This window comes from Heptranchias perlo, chromosome 2, assembly GCF_035084215.1.
Source record: "Heptranchias perlo isolate sHepPer1 chromosome 2, sHepPer1.hap1, whole genome shotgun sequence".
NCBI classification, from domain to species: domain Eukaryota; kingdom Metazoa; phylum Chordata; class Chondrichthyes; order Hexanchiformes; family Hexanchidae; genus Heptranchias; species Heptranchias perlo.
In genome coordinates, this window is record NC_090326.1 from 132,879,484 (window position 1) to 132,899,487 (window position 20,004).

The following is a 20,004-nucleotide window of genomic DNA, read 5'->3' on the forward strand; positions in this document are numbered from 1 at the left end:
CTTAGTCAAGGTCCCAGAAGGCTACCACCACCCGTGGAAATCATTCCCCTGCATGAGTCACCATCAGCAGGAAAGAAAATTGGATAAGAAACACACAGCAGCCCAACATAATACTAACTTAGAACATGTAATTTAAAGGTTGTGTAATCACACATTTATGAACATTTGAACAGAGGTCAATACAACTGTTTTAAGGGTGCCCAGGTCTAATCCATCAGCGCCATGTAAGGATGCATCAAAGGCAAAGTCTATGCTAACTGTGCCATGTAGCGTCAGAGTCTGAAGCTCAAATATTTAGGTGGGCATCATTTGTTGTTGCAATCCTAAAGTCTACTACATAGCCAGGCTGCCTGAACTAACGCCAATAACTCATTCAGCTTCTGTTCATTTGGGCAAAACACCATCACAGGGTGGAGAGTTTAAGTATGCTAAATTGTGTGGTGAAAATGCTTTGTAGCAATTATCCCCAGCAAGTATACAATGCAGCCATGATGTGGAAAACAACCAAGTGAAGGTCAATCAATGCAACTTACAACACCAGAAGACCCTCTCTCAGGCTGTTCCCACCCCTTTAAGTGGCTAGCTCGACAGATACTGGTAGACATCCAGGAAAATAATTCCAGTCGCATCCATCAGGGATGGTGCACAGAGACCCTCCAGGAAGAAAAAAGAAACCAACTTCCAAAAACTGAAGTCCCTTTAAATGTTCATACATGATCTTGACAGAAGAGCGTTTCAGCCACTGAGTCATCTCAGGAAATTTGTCACATTTCTGAGGTTAGGCGAGTAACATTTCGGGTTTGAAAATAGAATACAAAGTACTGATTAGGGAAAATGCTGGGGACGTCCCATCAGAAAACTCAATGTAAAACATACATCTTGAACATTAAACAATGTTAGCATGAATTAAATTAATTTTTTTGCTGTTCTGATAATATTTACTTCTTAAGACATCACTTTGAAAGCTCTGGCCTAATCATTGGGAGTACGATTTTCAACGTGGCCATTCCTGGTCCTCGTAGCCTGTGTCGCACACCCCTAGAAGTCTGCTAGTGAGCATCTTTGAAGGTGTCAAATGCAGTGACGGATGCATCGCCAAAGTTTTTGATCATCTCTGGCACCATGCACTTCTGAACAAATCGTATGGCCTCACACCTAATCTATACTTGACTAACTTCCTCTCAAGTAACTTTGCACAATGGTTGATGACTAATCCTCTGGCTCTGCATAAGCTTAGGGGTGCACATCTACATCCTATCACACACTGTTCCTTCTTCACATCAATCATCCTACTCATCACAGAATAAATTAGTCAGCACTTAAAAACACAATTGAATCAGATAGTCAGAATGTATTTGCAAAAGGCAGGACTGTAAATTACATTTTTGAGGAAAGTAGAGTGTATAGAGGGAAGGTGCTAGATGTTATATTATTGAATTTTCAGAAGCATTTGATAAGGTACCACACAAGAGACTTGTTTCTAAAATTAAGATACATGGTAGAGGAAACATAGCCCTGCACTGCTATCACATGGCTAAGTGGGTATTTTTTGGATTGGTAGAATAGGAGATGTGGTGTGGCCCAGAGGTCTGTGAAGGGGCTTCTTATTTTCCATATGTACAAAAGGAAAATCAAGTTTTCCAACACTAGATTAGGGGGATAGCAAGCCTAGGAGAATACTGGTTAGCGGAGTGGGCAAATTGTGGTAAAGAAATGTCAACAGTGAAAGGAAATATATTCTAAAATGGTAAATTCCTTAAAAGAGTGGAGTAACAAAGATTCAGGTGTAGATACCTGAATCTTGTGAGGTGGGACAGCAGGTAGAAAAGACAATTAAAAAAGGCATGCAAGATTCTGACTTTTAAACATTTCGGGCAGTGAATATTGAAGCAAGGGAATGATGCTGAACTTGTACAAGACATTGGTTACGCCACAGTTGGAGTATTGCATGCAGTTGCAAGCACATTGTAGGAAGGAGATTAGAGCCATGGAACGAGTACAGCAAAGATTCACTTGAATACTAGGAGAGATTTATAGTAATGAAGGCAGCTCAAAAAAACGGGCTTTCACACTGGAACAGAGAAAATTAAATGGTGGGGTGCAAGAGATTTTCAAAATTAAGAGTTTAGAATCATAGAAGTTTACAACATGGAAACAGGCCCTTCGGCCCAACATGTCCATGTCGCCCAGTTTATACCACTAAGCTAGTCCCAATTGCCTGCACTTGGCCCATATCCCTCTATACCCATCTTACCCATGTAACTGTCCAAATGCTTTTTAAAAGACAAAATTGTACCCGCCTCTACTACTACCTCTGGCAGCTCGTTCCAGACACTCACCACCCTTTGAGTGAAAAAATTGCCCCTCTGGACCCTTTTGTATCTCTCCCCTCTCACCTTAAATCTATGTCCCCTCGTTATAGACTCCCCTACCTTTGGGAAAAGATTTTGACTATCGACCTTATCTATGCCCCTCATTATTTTATAGACTTCTATAAGATCACCCCTCAACCTCCGACTCTCCAGGGAAAAAAGTCCCAGTCTATCTAACCTCTCCCTATAAGTCAAACCATCAAGTCCCGGCAGCATCCTAGTAAATCTTTTCTGCACTCTTTCTAGTTTAATAATATCCTTTCTATAATAGGGTGACCAGAACTGTACACAGTATTCCAAGTGTGGCCTAACTAATGTCTTGTACAACTTCAACAAGACATCCCAACTCCTGTATTCAATGTTCTGACCAATGAAACCAAGCAAGCTGAATGCCTTCACCACCCTATCCACCTGTGACTCCACTTTCAAGGAGCTATGAACCTGTACTCCGAGATCTCTTTGTTCTATAACTCTCCCCAACGCCCTACCATTAACGGAGTAGGACCTGGCCCGATTCGATCTCCCAAAATGCATCACCTCACATTTATCTAAATTAAACTCCATCTGCCATTCATCGACCCACTGGCCCAATTTATCAAGATCCCGTTGTAATCCTAGATAACCTTCTTCACTGTCCACGATGCCACCAATCTTGGTGTCATCTGCAAACTTACTAACCATGCCTCCTAAATTTGAGGAATAAATAATGAAAGGTAATTTCTATTGGTTGACAATGAGGCAAAAGCTGAGTTTTTTACAAACTCATGGGATGTGGGCCAACATTTATTGCCCATCCTTAATTGCCCTTGAGAAGGAGGTGATGAGCCGCCTTTTTTAGGCTGGATTGTACAACTGAGTGACTTGCGAGGCCATTTCAGAGGGCAGTTAAAAAATCAACCACATTGCTGTGGGTCTGAAGTCAACTATAGGCCAGGCAAGGACGGCAAGTTTCCTTCGCTAAAGGACATTAGTGAACCAGGTGGGATCACTGAACACGGGGAAATTAGAAATCATTTCACAGATTATTCGAACATGAAATGCTATGCCACAAATAGCTACTGAGGCAGAGACCATCATTTAACAACTATTTGAAAAGAAAAAATATATAAAGGGTGCAGGGAAAGAATAAAAATGGGATTGGGCTAGCTCCAGCTGAAGAACTAGCACTGGTATAGAACTCAATGGCCACCTCCTGTGCCAGGCAGGAAGATTCACCAGCCTGTCCTATTCATTCTTTTATTGAGACCAAATCAGATACCCTCAAGGATCACAACCTTCAGTGTAATGCAATATCTGAAACACTTCCAAGGCAATGAAATTCTTATTTCTTTCTATTCTATAAGATGGTTAGTCTTGCAAAAGACAGGACAAACTAATAGCTGTTACTTCCATCTTTACTATCACCCTTGGTCTTTCATCTATTGGCATCTCAGTCCACCTCCTGATCTCACATGGAACAGTCATACCTGCTTTACTGCTAAAGCCACTTCAGTTGAAGTCAGTTTTCTCTTTTGTACCACTTATTTCCCCAACAACTCTATATAAAGCTCAAAATTGTCCAGGATTTGAATATTAGTGTTATATCTGGGAGTCCTTCTCGTACTCTTGCACTTCTGAACAGCGCACAAGAAAAAAAAAATCTAAAAAGCAATCCTTCTGACGTCTAACTACATCACAACTCCTAAAATAAAACTGCCATGGTCACTACTCCTCTGAACTGTCCTCGATTGCGCTTCGAGCTCCAAATGTAGCATCCTACACAATCTTCCAACTCCCTAATCCTCACTGTTGAGATCAAGATTCACTTACCTGCTTTAACTCATTCTTTCCCACTCAACAGAAAAAAAAAGTCTTCTCTCGTACAAGCTTTAAGGCTTTTAAATCTCCTGACTTCATCACTACCTGATGTGTTACATGAAAAAAGACTTTTCAGCCTTCATGTGCTGAAATATAATTTGGGCTTTCTCCCAAAGTTTGTTTCTGCTCATAGCAAAAAAGCAGTTTTCAGTAGCAAACACTATGATCCAAAGCCTGCACCCTGCCATATGCCATGTAAGAGAGAATGTGCCTCAAATTAATAATTGCTGCCCAATTGTAGTTTTGTAGTGCAATGAACATCATGAGTGATGTCCATGTCCTTCTATCTCATTCAGAAGGCTGTAAATATTACATTAAATTATTCCAGTTAGAATTTAACTTTATTTATATGTTGAGTAAGACAAGTAGAAATACCACAGTAATAGGACACATTACTTAAAAAATAAACACATAATCAATCTACAAGGGATTAAAATACCATTAAAAATTATTCTAATAGCTTGAAAAGCAACGGGACACTTGGAGCAAAGTGTTTTGTAGACCTTCACTGTGCAAAGTTGTAAATGGAGGACACGAATTTATCAGAATTCAGACCTCCAGTCCGAACTACAGCTAAGTAACCACGGATGTGCTTTTATGCCACAAGAATCTCAAACAGCCAAGCCGCGGAGGCTGTTTTGATGTCTGGATATTATTTTTCTTCAAACTACTTATTTTAATGGTCAATTAGCAAATGTCTTGCACAAAAACAAAAAGTAAAAAAAACTAAAGTTGGAAATCTGAAACAGAAACAGAGAATGCTGGAAATACTCATCCGGCCAGACAGCATCTTTCAAAATTTTTTGATGAAGGATCTGCACCCAAAACATTAACTTGTTTATTCCCTGTTAACAGATACAAGTCAGCATTTTAAATTCTAGTCATCAGCAACTTTTGTCTTTGTCAACACCTGTTCAATAATTAAGAAAATTCATTTGGGAAGAGACATCTCCAATTGCCATGGTCTGGTTGAGTAGTTAAGCGTATTGGTCATCACTAGCACATAAAAAATTAGCTTCAGCCAAAGCACACCTAGTAATTGTTTACTTCATCTAAAAAGTCATAACATACAACACAGAAACCCCTCATTTTATTACATTCTGCATGACGGGCCTTCAGCTTGAGCTTAAGAATTTTTTTTTGCAGCTATCATCTGACTCCAATAAAACCTAGCATTGTGCAAATCAAAATATATGCTGTACAAAGATGCCTTCAAAATAAAATTAAAGAATAAAATCACTATGGTGCAATGCTAATTGTAGGACATTTTACAAGACTATTTTTTCCACTGCAACACATCTCCCAAAATTGCCACACAATATTCCTACACAAAGCAGAATACCAGAGTAGATTCTTTTTTTAAAAAAAAACATTTATTCTCATGATGTAGCTATGGCCTCATATTACCCATCCAATTACCCAGAGAAGACACAGCAATTCTTTGTACAACTAAGCAGCTTGCCAGTCCACTTCAGAGGGCATTAAGAGTTGTGTGAACTAGACTGACATTTAGGTCAGGCCGGGTAAGGGTGGCACTTCCCCTTCTCCGAAGAGAACTGGTGAAAAAATTGTTTTTTTTTAAAACAACCATCTGGTCATTCCTTCCTGATGCTAGCCCACAAATTACCATACTCAATTTCACAACTTGCTCTGATGGGATATGAACCTCCGAACATGTAGGCTGCTAGTTCAGTAACCACTAGACTACCATACCCCATGGATTCTGATCGCTATACATTTGCATGAAAAAGAAAAAAAAAAAAGTGAATTTTAACTTCTGCTGCATCTTACCACATTGACTTAGATCTGTAACATGTTAACATGTAGGTCACAGAACAACTGACTTGGACTAAAACCAATTTCAATCCCACAGAAACAAATTACCAGTTCAATAAAGTGCATTATTCTGGAGGGACAATTGTTACAGCCCATTAGAGCTCAGAAACTAGTGTGAAGTCTAAGTAGTATGGCCAAATACAATGGTAGCTAAATTCAGCCTTATAAAAATGTCTTAAGATAATTACAATCTATTTAGCTGCATCAATCCAAGAGCATCCATCACTGTAAATGAACCTAACTTTCATACACCATCTACCCATTCATTTGGTTCACTGTTACCAGGAGGAATCTTGGTGAGGCAGAGCTTCAGAATTCTATCATTTATGCTTTCAGAAAGTTAACTAACTTCATATGCTGGCAGACTCAATGCAATGAAAACACAAAAGTGAGCCTTAATCCTTACAGCATAAGCAAGAACACTGCAGGACATATTTCTTTTGCTTGCCAGTGAGATAACCTGAGCACTTGAAACAGATAGCATCAGTCAAGCGAAAAAAAGTTCCGATACCGACATTGACAGAATCAAGTTGAACTTCAGTATTGAATAGACTCAGTTAGCTGATTAAAAAATATTGTGCACCCAGTGACCAATTTTTTGACTCAAATTATCTTATTTTCAGAACATGTTAACTCTGGCTGGTTTTACTCGTGCCAGTAGCTCTCCAATACCTCACCCAAGTGACCATTCTTCACACGCATGTCTACATGTCACATGTTACAAGCTATTCAAATGTAATTGGGGGAAGAGAGGGGCAATGTGAATCCCTATTCTGTTCGCACAAGAATTGTAGCCACGTGCATTTTTCAACAGGAGTGACTGAATAGTAATGAGGGCGAATTCTGGGCATTACGCCTCCCTAACTCGGGAAGAAACCAATTTCTCAACGTGGGTCCCAATTCTGTAAGTATAGTGAGATGCTGAAAGCTCATGGGGAAAAATAGAATTTCAATGCTTAAACATTAAGTGTACTGAAATCAAATTAATTTTAGATTACTTAAGTTAAAAACAAAGAATGGATATGACCTGGGCAGAGGCAAGAATAGGTAAGTACAAACTTTGACATTAAGTGCAAGCAGTTAGGAATTGAAGTAACATTGCTACTATAAAGTCCACTCCCAACATTGCAGTATTATTCTAATTAGGCTTCATTTGCAGTGTGACTAGATCAAAAAGCACAGAATTTTCTATCTGTCAAGAGTTTACAGGTTAATTTAATAACATTTCCATGTATAAGGCAGGAGATTAGATTTTTTTTTGCAATCAGAACCAAAATTAAATTATCATGGTACAAATACCATTATTATACACTCGCTAAAATATTGTAGCTACTGGTTTATATGCATTAACAATCACGCAATGCTTAGGCTGTAACAACTTCCCAATTTATTGGAATTAGTTGCAAAGTATACCATTTGTTTCCTCAACTTCAGAAAGGAGACAGAATAATTATTTCTAAATCTTGGTTTATATGCCAATACTATAAAAATATTGTGTTGCAATCATTGGCTACTGTAGCAAACTACTATCCGAGGATCTTAAAAGCAAAAATATCAAAATATCTCACGAAAATATAGGTATTCTGTAAACTTGAAAAGGTTCAGCACAATTCTGTTCCTTCATACAGCACGGACTTAATTTTGTTGTGCTCCTGCATTTTAGGCAGGATACGACCGGTGCTTTGTTTTAGTAGGTAAAAAGTCTGTTCCCCACAAAGTTACTTCGCAGAAGTCTACGGCTCACTAAAAATTGACAGGAAAACTTAATTGTCACACAAGTGATGCCTTCTCATATCCACTTAACATAACGTCTGCAATACAGTGCTTTCGGAAAAACTCTTAATTCTATAAAAGATTCAAGATTAGAGTTGGAAAACAGCACAGTAAATTTGTGGTCAACTTCACTTCTGTGCTTCGTTTCTGTGGTCTATGTTCCATCCACAAGGAACCAGTTAACAAAGAGGCTGTGCATCATATCCCGCATAAAAATTCGCAATCTCAAATTTCACTGTTACCTGGGAGATATGGTTAATGGAAGACTCCATTCTCCGTAGCTGTGAGGCTTGAATATCCAGCAATTGGAGCACATTGTTAGCCAAAGCATTTATCTGGTAAGCAACACTCGCAAGGGACTGGGTGGTGTACGCTTTTGTTTCCTCAAGGGCCTTTCTCTTGTCTTGGGCCTGCAAGATAAAGAGAATACTCAGGGGACTGAATTTCTATAGCAGTTAATAAAATAAACATTTCAATATAATTTACTATTTTTAAACATAACACTTCAAAAAGTACTGCAATACCAATAGTAACTTTACAAAATTGACTGACTAAATGCTTCAGTGATTTTAATTTCAAAGAACAGACAAACTGCGCATTGCGACTAGCTGCTTGGAAATAAATTTGTCCAAGTAATAATAGAAACACAGTATGAAAAATACAATGTGTGCAAATAAATTTCATAAAGCAATTAGTGAACTTTGAGCTGAATGCATTTACCTTCAAATTCAATGGGTCCCTCAGGTGGACACAAAACAAAGTGTTGAGTAGATTGAATTGTGATATAAATATAAGCAACAGTATTGATACAATACAAAAATCCTCTGGTGGCAAACCCAGTTTCTATCAGAAGCAGGTGAGGGAGTAACCAGCAGTAAGTTGCCATTACAATGGTCCATACTCAAAGAACACACATCTATGTATAACAACGTGAGAGTTTGGAAGCCCAAGGAGGGAGGCAGTAAAAGAGAAAGTACGCACACCAATAAAAAAAAAGCACAGCTAAGAAACTCTTAGCTGCAGCTTTTTGGGGTTAATGTTCAATGTAACTAAAGTTTACACTTCTCAAAAGAAAATTTACTTCTTCATTCACGATCTAGCAAACCACAGACTACTCTGACTCTCAATGCTGCTACCTGAGTCTATCAGAAGGTACCACATATACACACTTTAACCCATGTTAGATGAATCTCCGAGTGCAGTAGTATTTCAAGTACATTGAATGAACTCAACAAGACAATGTAGTCCACAATAGGTTAAACTCAGCAAATTTGGCAAGCTGCAGTACTGTGCCAGCTAATACACACCGGACAGATGGGACAAAGTGCTGCATGACAGCACCAACCTCTCTGATCGAAATGAGTTGCAGTCCAACATATCTACCAACTGAAAAAACCAAATTAATACAAAGGAATCATATAAAGGGGCACCGTTAAGAATTATTTAGAACTAAACACAAACTCTACAACCTAAAAAGTCAACTAAAATACATACATGCAAACACAAAATCTCTCCGTTCATGGGATGTGGGTGTCGCTGGCAAAGCCAGCATTTACTGCCCATCCCTAATTGCCCTCGAGAAGGTGGTGGTGAGCTGCCTTCTTGAACCGCTGCAGTCCGTGTGGTGAAGGTTCTCCCACAGTGTTGTTAGGGAGGGAGTTCCAGGATTTTGACCCAGCGACGATGAAGGAACGGCGATATATTTCCACGTCAGGAAGGTGCGTGACTTGCAGGGGAACGTGCAGGTGTTGTTCCCATGTGCCTGCTGCCCTTGTCCTTCTAGGTGGAAGGGGTCGTGGGTTTGGGAGGTGCTGTCGAAGAAGTCTTGGCGAGTTGCTACAGAGCATCCTGTGGATGGTACATACTGCAGCCACAGTGGTGAAGGGAGTGAATGTTTAGGGTAGTGGATGAGTACCAATCAAGCAGACTGCTTTGTCCTGGATGGTGTCGAGCTTCTTGAGTGTTGTTGGAGCTGCACTCATCCAGGCAAGTGGAATGTATTCCATCACACTCCTGACTTGTGCCTTGTAGATGGTGGAAAGGCTTTGGAGAGTCAGGAGGTGAGTCACTCGCCACAGAATACCCAACCTCTGACCTGCTCTTGTAGCCACAGTATTTATGTGGCTGGTCTAGTTAAGTTTCTGGTCAATGGTGACCCCCAAGATGTTGTTGATGGGGGATTCGGCGATGGTGGTTAGATTCTCTCTTGTTGGAGATGGTCATTGCCTGGCGCGAATGTTACTCGTCACTTATCAGCCTAAGCCTGGATGTTCTCCAGGTCTTGCTGCATGCGGGCACGGACTGCTTCGTTATCTGAGTTGTTGCGAATGAAACTGAACACACTGCAATCATGAGTGAACATGCCCATTTATAACCTCATTATGGAGGGAAGGTCATTGATCAAGCCGCTGAAGATGGTTGGGCCTAGGACACCGTCCTGAGGAACTCCTGCAGCAATGTCCTGCGGCTGAAATGATTGGCCTCCAACAACCACTACCATCTTCCTTTGTGCTAGGTATGACTCCAGCCACTGGAGAGTTTTCCCCCTGATTCCCATTGACTTCAATTTGACTCGGGCTCCTTGGTGCCACACTCGGTCAAATGCTACTTTGATGTCAAGGGCAGTCACTCTCACCTCTGGAATTCAGCTCTTTTGTTCATGTTTGGACCAAAGCTGTAATGAGGTCTGGAGCCGAGTGGTCCTGACGGAACCCAAACTGAGCATCGGTGAGCAGGTTATTGCGGAGTAGGTGCCACTGTCGACGACACCTTCCATCATTTTGCTGATGATTGAGAGTAGACTGATGGGGCGATATTGGCTTTGTCCTGCTTTTTGTGGACAGGACATATCTGGGCAATTTTCCACATTGTCTGGTAGATGCCAGTGTGTTAACTGTACTGGAACAGTTTGGCTAGAGGCGCAGCTAGTTCTGGAGCACAAGTCTTCAGCACCACAGCCGGGATGTTGTCGGGGCGCATAGCCTTTGTTGTATCCAGAGCACTCAGCCCTTCCTTGATATCACGTGGAGTAAATCGAATTGGCTGAAGACTGGCTTCTGTGATGGTGGGGATATCGGAGGAGCACTTCTGGCTGAAGGTGGTTGCAAACGCTTCAGCCTGGTCTTTTGCACTCATGTGCTGGTCTCTGCCATCATTGAGGATGGGGATTTTACAGAGCCTCCTCCTCCCGTTAGTTGTTTAATTGTCCACCACCATTCACGACTGGAAGTGGCAGGACTGCAAAGCTTTGGTCTGATCCGTTGGTTGTGGAATTGCTTAGTTCTGTCTATAGCATGTTGCTTCCGCTGTTTAGCATGCATGTAGTCCTGTGTTGTAGCTTCACCAGGTTAGCACCTCATTTTTAGGTAAACCTGTTGTTGCTCCTGGCATGCTCTTCTGTGCTCCTCATTGAACCAGGGTTGATCCCCTGGCTTGTTGGTAATGGTAGAGTGAGGAATATGCCAGGCCATGAGGTTACAGATTGTGCTGGAATACAAATCTGCTGCTGATAGCTCAAAGTGCCTCGTGGATGCCCAGTTTTGAGCTGCTCGATCTGTTCTGAATCTATCCCATTTAGCAAGGTGGTAGTGCCACACAACACGTTGGATGGTGTCCTCAGTGCGAAGACGGGACTTCTTCTCCACGAGGACTGTGCGGTGGTCACTCCTACCAATACTGTCATGGATAGGTGCATATGCAACAGGTAAATTGGTGAGGACGAGGTCAAGTAGGTTTTCCTTCGTGTTGGTTCTCTCACCACCTGCTGCAGGCCCAGTCTGGCAGCTATGTCCTTCAGGACTCGGCCAGCTCGGTCAGTAGTGGTGCTACCAAGCCACTCTTGGTGGTGAACATTGAAGTCCCCCAACCAAAAGTACATCCTGTGCCCTCGCTACCCTCAGTGCTTCCTCCAAGTGGTGCTCAATATGGAGGAGGACTGATTCATCAGCTGAGGGAGGGTGGTAGGTGGTAATCCGCAGTAGGTTTCCTTGCCCATGTTTGACCTGATGCCATGAGATTTCATGGGGTCCAAAGTCAATGTTGAGGACTCTCAGGGCCACTCCCTCCTGACTGTATATCATTGTACCACCACCTGTGTTCGGTCTGTCTTGTCAGTGGGACAGGACATACCCAGGGATGGTGATGGAAAAGTCTGGGACGTGAGCTGAAAGGTATGATTCTGAGTGTGGCTATGTCAGGCTGTTACTTGACTGGTCTGTGGGACAGCTCTCCCAATTTTGGCACAAGTCCCCAGATGTTAGTAAGGAGGACTTTGCAGGGTTGACTGGGCTTGGTTTGCCTTTGTCATGTGCAGTGCCTCGTGGTCCGTCTGGTTTTATTCTAAAGACGACTTTTCGTAGAGATATTTTACAGCCGAGTGGCTTGGTAGGCCATTTCAGAGGGCAATTAAGAATCAACCACATTGCTGTGGGTCTGGAGTCACATAGGCCAGACCGGGTAAGGACGGCAGGTTTCCTTCCCTAAAGGACATTAGTGAACCAGATGAGTTTTCACGACAATCCGGTAGTTTCATAGCCACCATTACTGATACTAGTTTTTTTTATTCCAGAGTAAATAAGGAGAAATTGATTCCAATGGCAGACGGATCAGTAAGCAGAGGACACAGATTTAAGGTGATCGGCAAAAGAGCCAGACGCAGCGAGTTGTAATGATCTGGAATGCACTGCCTGAAAGGGTGATGGAAGCAGATTCAATAGTAACTTTCCAAAGGAAATTGGACAAATACTTGAAGGGAAAAAAATTACAGGGTTATGGGGAAAAAGCAGGGGAATGGGATTAATTGGATAGCTTTCAAAGAGCTGGCACAGGCACATGTGCCATACCTATGATACAAGCAGCTCAAGAAAACTGCTGCATCAATTTGACTGAGTTGGGTACAGTCATCCCACTCCACGATTTCTAGGCCAACAATCCAGTACAACAATGAGTGCTGCATTGTTAGAAACATTAAACGGGGGCTCCCAACTGTGCGTTCTACCTGTTCAGATGGACATTAAAAGATGCCAAACTGTTCAAAAAGGAGCAGGGAATGCTGGGTGACATTCATCCATTAGCTAAAACAAACAAATGAACGAGTCATTCATCTTTTGCTGTTTGTGGTACCATGGGTGCACAAAACAGACGGGTTTCCTCCAAAATCATTCAACGTAACAGCACAAACAGACAATTTAGTCCACCCACACAAGAGGTGGTTAGAAAAAAGAATCTACACCGAAGGTAGCTGGAACATGGAATTTTGCATATTCCAGTTGCAAGATAGATAACATTTACAAAACAAAATCTTACACGCTGATTAGAATGTTTGGAAATCACTGAAGATGTCAAAACGCAAGTACACATTCAGCAAAAAAAATGTGTAGTAGCACTTAAACAATTACCATGCGTTTTGGCAGGCTGTTTGACAATATTTAGACTGCACTGGTGATAATTTATTGTAAATCTAACATCCAATAAAAAGTGGAGTTTGTTATTGTTCTTAAATTTTGTTTTAAGTTAAGTGACATGGGGACAAAGTGGCCCAAATTCTGACAAGAGGGTAAAAATTACAAATGATTTCATCACAGCAGTGTTTTCTACCTAGGGAAACATCGGATAACTTATTTCAAGCCTCCTCACAGGTCGCATTTTTAAGCCTTTTATCTATTTTGATAGAGGATAATGTAAAACTTGTATTCATATAACGTCTTTCATGACCTCAGGACGTCCCAAAGCATTTTACAGCCAATGGAGTACTTTTGAAGTGTAGTCATTGTTGTCATGTAGGAAATATGGCGGCCAATTTGTACATAGCAAGATCTCAATGAGATAATGACCAAATAATCTATTTTATATTCCTTTGGTCGAGGAAAGATTGGCAGGCAAAACTGTAATTGAACAGTGGGTGGCCTTTAAGGAGGAGATAGTTCAGGTACAGTCAAGGCACATTCCCACAAGGCAGAAAGGTAGGGCAACTAAAGCCAGAGCACTCTGGATGACAAAAAAAGAGATAGTAACTAAGACGAAATGGAAAAAAGGGGTGTATGACAGATGTCAGGTTGATAACACAAGTAAGAACCAGGCAGAATATAGAAAGTTCAGAGGGGAAGTGAAAACGAAATAAGAGGGGCAAAAAGAGTGTATGAGAATAGACAGGCGGCCAACATAAAAGGGAATCCAAAATCTTCTACAGGCATGTAAACAGTAAACGGGTAGTAAGGAGGGGTGGGGCCGATTGGGGACCATAAAGGACATCTGCTTATGGAGACAGAGGGGATGGCCGAGGTACTAAATGAGTACTTTGCATCTGTCTTTACCAAGGAAGATGCTGCCAGAGTCTCAGTAAAGGAAGGTATAGCTGAGAAATTGGATGGGCTGAAAATTGATAAAGGAGGAACTTGAAAGGCTAGCTGTACTTAAAGTAGGTAAGTCACCCGGTCCGGATGGGATGTATCCTAGGCTGCTGAGGGAGGTACGGATGGAAATTGTGGAGGTACTGGCCATAATCTTCCAAACATCCTTAGATATGGGGGTTGTGCCACAGGACTGGAGAACTGCAAATGTTACACCCATGTTCAAAAAAGGGTGTAAGGATAAACCCAGCAACTATAAGCCAGTCAGTTTAACCTCAGTGGTGGGGAAACTTTTAGAAACAATAATCTGGGACAGAATTAACAGTCACTTGGACAAGTGGGGATTGATTAGGGAAAGCCAGTTCGGATTTGTTAACGGCAAATTGTCTAACTAACCTGAGAGAGTTTTTTGATGAGGTAACAGAGAGGGTAGATGAGGGCAATGCAGTTGATGTGGTGTATTTGGACTTTCAAAAGGAGTTTGATAAAGTGCCGCACGGTAGGCTTATCAAGATTACGGCCCATGGAATAAAAGGGGCAATAGCAATGTGGATACAGAATTGGCTAATTAACAGCAAACAGTAGTGCTGAACGGTTGTTTCTCAGACTGGAGGGAGGTGTACAGTGATGTTCCTCAGGGATCAGTGTTGGGACCACTGCTTTTCTTGACATATATTAATGACTTGGACTTGGGTGTACAGGGCACAATTTCAAAATTTGCAGATGACAAAACTTGGAAGGGTAGTAAACGGTGAGGATAGTGAGACTTCAAGAGGATATAGACAGGCTGGTGGCATGGGCAGACATGTGGCAAATGAAATTTAATGCAGAAAAATGCGAAGTGCTACATTTCGGTAGAAAGAACAAGGACAGGCAATATAAACTAGAGGGCACAACTCAAAGAGGTACAGGAAGAGAGATCTGGGGGGTATTATGCACACAAATTGTTGAAGGTGGCAGCGCAGGTTGAGAAAGTGGTTAAAAAAGCATTCGGGATCCTGAGCTTTATACATAGAGGCATAGAGTACAAAAGTATGGAAGTCATGACGAACCTTTATAAAACACTGGTTTGGCCTCAATTGGAATATTGTGTCCAGTTCTGGGCACCGCACTTCAGGAAAGATGTCAAAGCCTTAGAAAGGGTGCAGAAGAGATTTACTAGAATGATTCCAGGGATGAGGGATTTTAGTTACGTGGATAGACTGGATAAGCTGGGGTTGTTCTCCTTGGAACAGAGACGGTTGAGGGGAGATTTGATAGAGGTATTCAAAATTATGAAGGGTCTAGACAGAGTAGATAGAAAGAAATTATTCCCATTGGCGAAAGGGTCAAAAACCAGAGGACATAGATTTAAGGTGATTGGCAAAAGAGCAAAGGTGACATGAGGAAGAACTTTTTTTTTTTTAAAAACACAGCGAGTGGTTAGGATCTGGAATGCACTGCCCAAGGGGCTGGTGGAGGCAGATTCAATCATGGCCTTCAAAAGGGAACTGGATAAGTACTTGAAAAGGAAAAAATTTGCAGGGCTACGGGGAAAGGGAGGTAGAGTGGGACAAGCTGGATTGCTCTTGCATAGAGCCGGTACAGATTTGATGGGCCGAATGGCCTCCTTTTGTGCTGTAATCTTTCTATGAACTACTTGTGGTAGCACGTTCCACATTCGCACCACTCCTTGGGTGAAGAAGTTTCTCCTGAATTCCCTATTGGATTTATTAGCGACTATTTTATATTTGTGACCTCTCGTTTTGGACGCCCCCCACAAGTGGAAGCATTTTCTCTACATCTACCAATCAAACCCTATTATCTTACAGGCCTCTATCGGGTCACCCCTCAGCCTTTCATTTTCTGAAGAGCCCCAGTCTGTTCAGTCTTTCCTAATAAGGATATCCTCTCAGTTCTGGTATCATCGTGAATTTTTTTCACCCTCTCCAATGCTTTTTTAACCTTTTTATAATATGACCAGAACTGTGCACAATACTCCAAGTGTGGTCTAACCAAGTTTGACATAACTATTTCGCTTTTTAATTCTATCCCTCTAGAAATGAACCCCAGTGCTTGATTTGCCTTTTTATGGCCTTATTAACCTGTGTCGCTACTTTTAGTGATTTGTTTATCTGTACCGTAGATCCCTTTGTTCCTCTATCCCATTTAGACTATTATCCAAGCAGTATGTGACCTCCTTATTCTTCCTACCAAAATGCACCTCACACACCTATATTGAAATTTGTTTGTCAATTACACGCCCATTCTGCAAGTTTATTAACGTCCTCTTGCATTCGGATGCATTCTTCCTTTGTATTAACTACACCCCCCAATTTGGTGCTGTCCGCAAATTTTGAAATTGTACTTCCGATTCCAAATCGTTAAAGTAAATTGTGAACGGTGGTCCCAGCACCGATCCCTGTGAACACCACTTCCCACCTTTTGCCAGTCTCAGTAATCCCTACTCTGTTTTCTGTTTTGTAGCCAATTTGCTGTCTGTTCTGCTAACTGTCTCGACTCCACATGCTCTGGCCTTAGCCATGAGTCTACAATGAGGTACCATTTCAAAGGTGTTTGGAAATTCCAAATATATAACATCTACTGCATTACCCTTGTCTACTCTGTTACAGCTACAAAGAACTTAAAAAGGTTGGTCAAGCATGACTTTCCCCTTCTGAAATCCGTGCTGACTATTCATTATATGTTCGATCTCGAGATGTCTTTCTATTACATCTTTATAATTGAAAGAGGGTAGAAATTACAGGCAATTTCAGAAGAAATCAGCAAAAGGTCTTAAAAAAGATAGTGGCAGAGCGAGTACATTCATTTCTATGGAGAATTATAGGTCTGGCCCACAAGTTAAAATTCTAAATTGGGGAAAGGCCAATTTTGATGGTATTAGACAGGAACTTTCAGAAGTTGATTGGGAGAGTCTGTTGGCAGGCAAAGGGACGTCTGGTAAGTGGGAGGCTTTCAAAAGTGTGTTAACCAGGGTTCAGGGTAAGCACATTCCTTATAAAGTGAAGGGCAAGGCTGGTAGAAGTAGGGAACCTTGGATGACTCGGGAGATTGAGGCCCGAGTCAAAAAGAAGGAGGCATATGACATGCAGAGACAGCTGGGATCAAGTGGATCCCTTGAAGAGTATAGAGATTGCCAGAGTAGAGTTAAGAGAGAAATCAGGAGGGCAAAAAGGGGACATGAGATTACTTTGGCAGATAAGGCAAAGGTGAATCCAAAGAGCTTCTACAAATACATAAAGGGTAAAAGAGTAACTAGGGAGAGAGTAGGGCCTCTTAAGGATCAACAAGGTCATCTATGTGCAGAACCACAAGAGATGGGTGAGATCCTAACTGAATATTTCACATCGGTATTTACGGTTGAGAAAGGCATGGATGTTAGGGAACTTGGGGAAATAAATAGTGATGTCTTGAGGAGTGTACATATTACAGAGAGGGAGGTGCTGGAAGTCTTAACGCGCATCAAAGTAGATAAATCTCCGGGACCTGATGAAATGTATCCCAGGACGTTATGGGAGGTTAGGGAGGAAATTGTGGGTCCCCCAGCAGAGATTTGAATCATCCACCGCTACAGGTGAGGTGCCTGAAGATTGGAGGGTAGCAAATGTTGTGCCTTTGTTTAAGAAGGGCGGCAGGGAAAAGCCTGGGAACTACAGACCGGTGAGCCTGACATCTGTAGTGGGTAAGTTGTTAGAGGGTATTCTGAGAGACAGGATCTACAGGCATTTGGAAAGGCAGGGACTGATTAGGAACAGTCAGCATGGTTTTGAGAGGGGAAAATCATGTCTCACGAATTTGATTGAGTTTTTTGAAGGGGTAACCAAGAAGATAGATGTGGTCTACATGGACTTTAGCAAAGCCTTTGACAAGGTACCGCATGGCAGGTTGTTACATAAGGTTAAATCTCACAGGATCCAAGGTGAGGTAGCCAATTGGATACAAAATTGGCTTGACGACAGAAGACAGAGTGGTTGTAGAGGGTTGTTTTTCAAACTGGAGGCCTGTGACCAGCGGTGTGCCTCAGGGATCGGTGCTGGGTCCGCTGTTATTTGTTATTTATATTAATGATTTGGATGAGAATTTAGGAGGCATGGTTAGTAAGTTTGCAGATGACACCAAGATTGGTGGCATTGTGGACAGTGAAGAAGGTTATCTAGGATTACAACGGGATCTTGATAAATTGGGCCAGTGGGCCGATGAATGGCAGATGGAGTTTAATTTAGATAAATGTGAGGTGATGCATTTTGGAAGATCGAATCGGGCCAGGGCCTACTCCATTAATGGTAGGGCATTGGGGAGAGTTATAGAACAAAGAGATCTAGGAGTACAGGTTCATAGCTCCTTGAAAGTGGAGTCACAGGTGGATAGGGTGGTGAAGAAGGCATTCGGCATGCTTGGTTTCATTGGTCAGAACATTGAATACAGGAGTTGGGATGTCTTGTTGAAGTTGTACAAGACATTAGTTAGGCCACACTTGGAATACTGTGTACAGTTCTGGTCACCCTATTATAGAAAGGATATTATTAAACTAGAAAGAGTGCAGGAAAGATTTACTAGGATGCTACCGGGACTTGATGGTTTGACTTATAGGGAGAGGTTGGATAGACAGACTTTTTTCCCTGGAGAGTAGGAGGTTTAAGGGTGATCTTATAGAAGTCTATAAAATAATGAGGGGCATAGATAAGGTAGATAGTCAAAATCTTTTCCCAAAGGTAGGGGAGTCTATAACGAGTGGACATAGATTTAAGGTGAGAGGGGAGAGATACAAAAGGGTCCAGAGGGGCAATTTTTTCACTCAAAGGGTGGTGAGTGTCTGGAACGAGCTGCCAGAGGCAGTAGTGGAGGCGGGTACAATTTTGTCTTTTAAAAAGCATTTGGACAGTTACATGGGTAAGATGGGTATAGAGGGATATGGGCCAAGTGCAGGCAACTGGGACTAGCTTAGTGGTATAAACTGGGCGACATGGACATGTTGGGCCGAAGGGCCTGTTTCCATGTAAACGTCTATGATTCTACCTCCTCCAGTTCTTTCTCAACCTTATTGATTTTTTTTACCCTATATATGTAATAAGCAAGTTTTTTTTAGCCTTCACAGAGAAAAGCCATTTCAGCTGTCAGTATTCCTTCTCAGCCACTCACATTTGTTACCGAGAGGCGGTGTGCATTCCAGAACAGCTCCATTCACTTCGATGGAAGTTTCATTTCAGGCCATCACAAGAGCTAACCCAGAGCTGCTCTGGAAGGACTGATGCTAAAACCACAAGTGTCTTAGAGCAGTGTGTTCACTTTTTATTTTAAAAAGTCAAGTTAATTTTTTCTTAAAAAGAAACAGATCGATTACTTTGAACAAGTACCCGAGACTTCCCTTTCACTTTAAGGCTCATGAAATTGATGACATTGCTTTGAACAAATTGCAAACAGTCTCAGTAAGAGGAAGGTGGCAACAAATGGAAGAACTTTGAATGGGTCGGGCATTGGTCAATGATGGCCGAAGGAATGGAAAGTAGACTTAAATGTGAATATACATGGTTTTGCACAATGTAACAGAAAATATGAACACAGTGAAAGGATACCATGTTACAACAGGACCAGATAATTTACAGACCTCAGCAAGGAAACATCCCACAATACATTACTAAGTGCCTCCCCTTGCAGGAAATAGCCGACATCTTGAAGAAAGAAGTGGTCCATTCCAACTGAACTTTGGTTGAAAGCATAAACTAAACTAATTGCCAACTCAATGACTGAATTGCAAGTTGTAATGAGGTTCTTTTTATTCCCATGTATTATGTACATGTGGCACAGGGAGTACGATGCAA

At 41.7% G+C, this 20,004-nt stretch overlaps 1 protein-coding gene across 9 annotated transcripts in view; it reads right to left on the bottom strand.

Annotated features, from left to right (window-relative positions):
* Positions 1–20,004, bottom strand: part of abi1a (abl-interactor 1a) — a 134,170-nt gene that overhangs the window by 91,501 nt on the left and 22,665 nt on the right. For all 9 annotated transcript variants that reach the window (XM_068007146.1, XM_068007151.1, XM_068007149.1 and 6 more), the window contains exon 2: positions 8,081–8,248. In XM_068007146.1, coding sequence (XP_067863247.1) covers positions 8,081–8,248 — 168 coding nt within the window. The remainder of the gene's footprint in view (positions 1–8,080; positions 8,249–20,004) is intronic.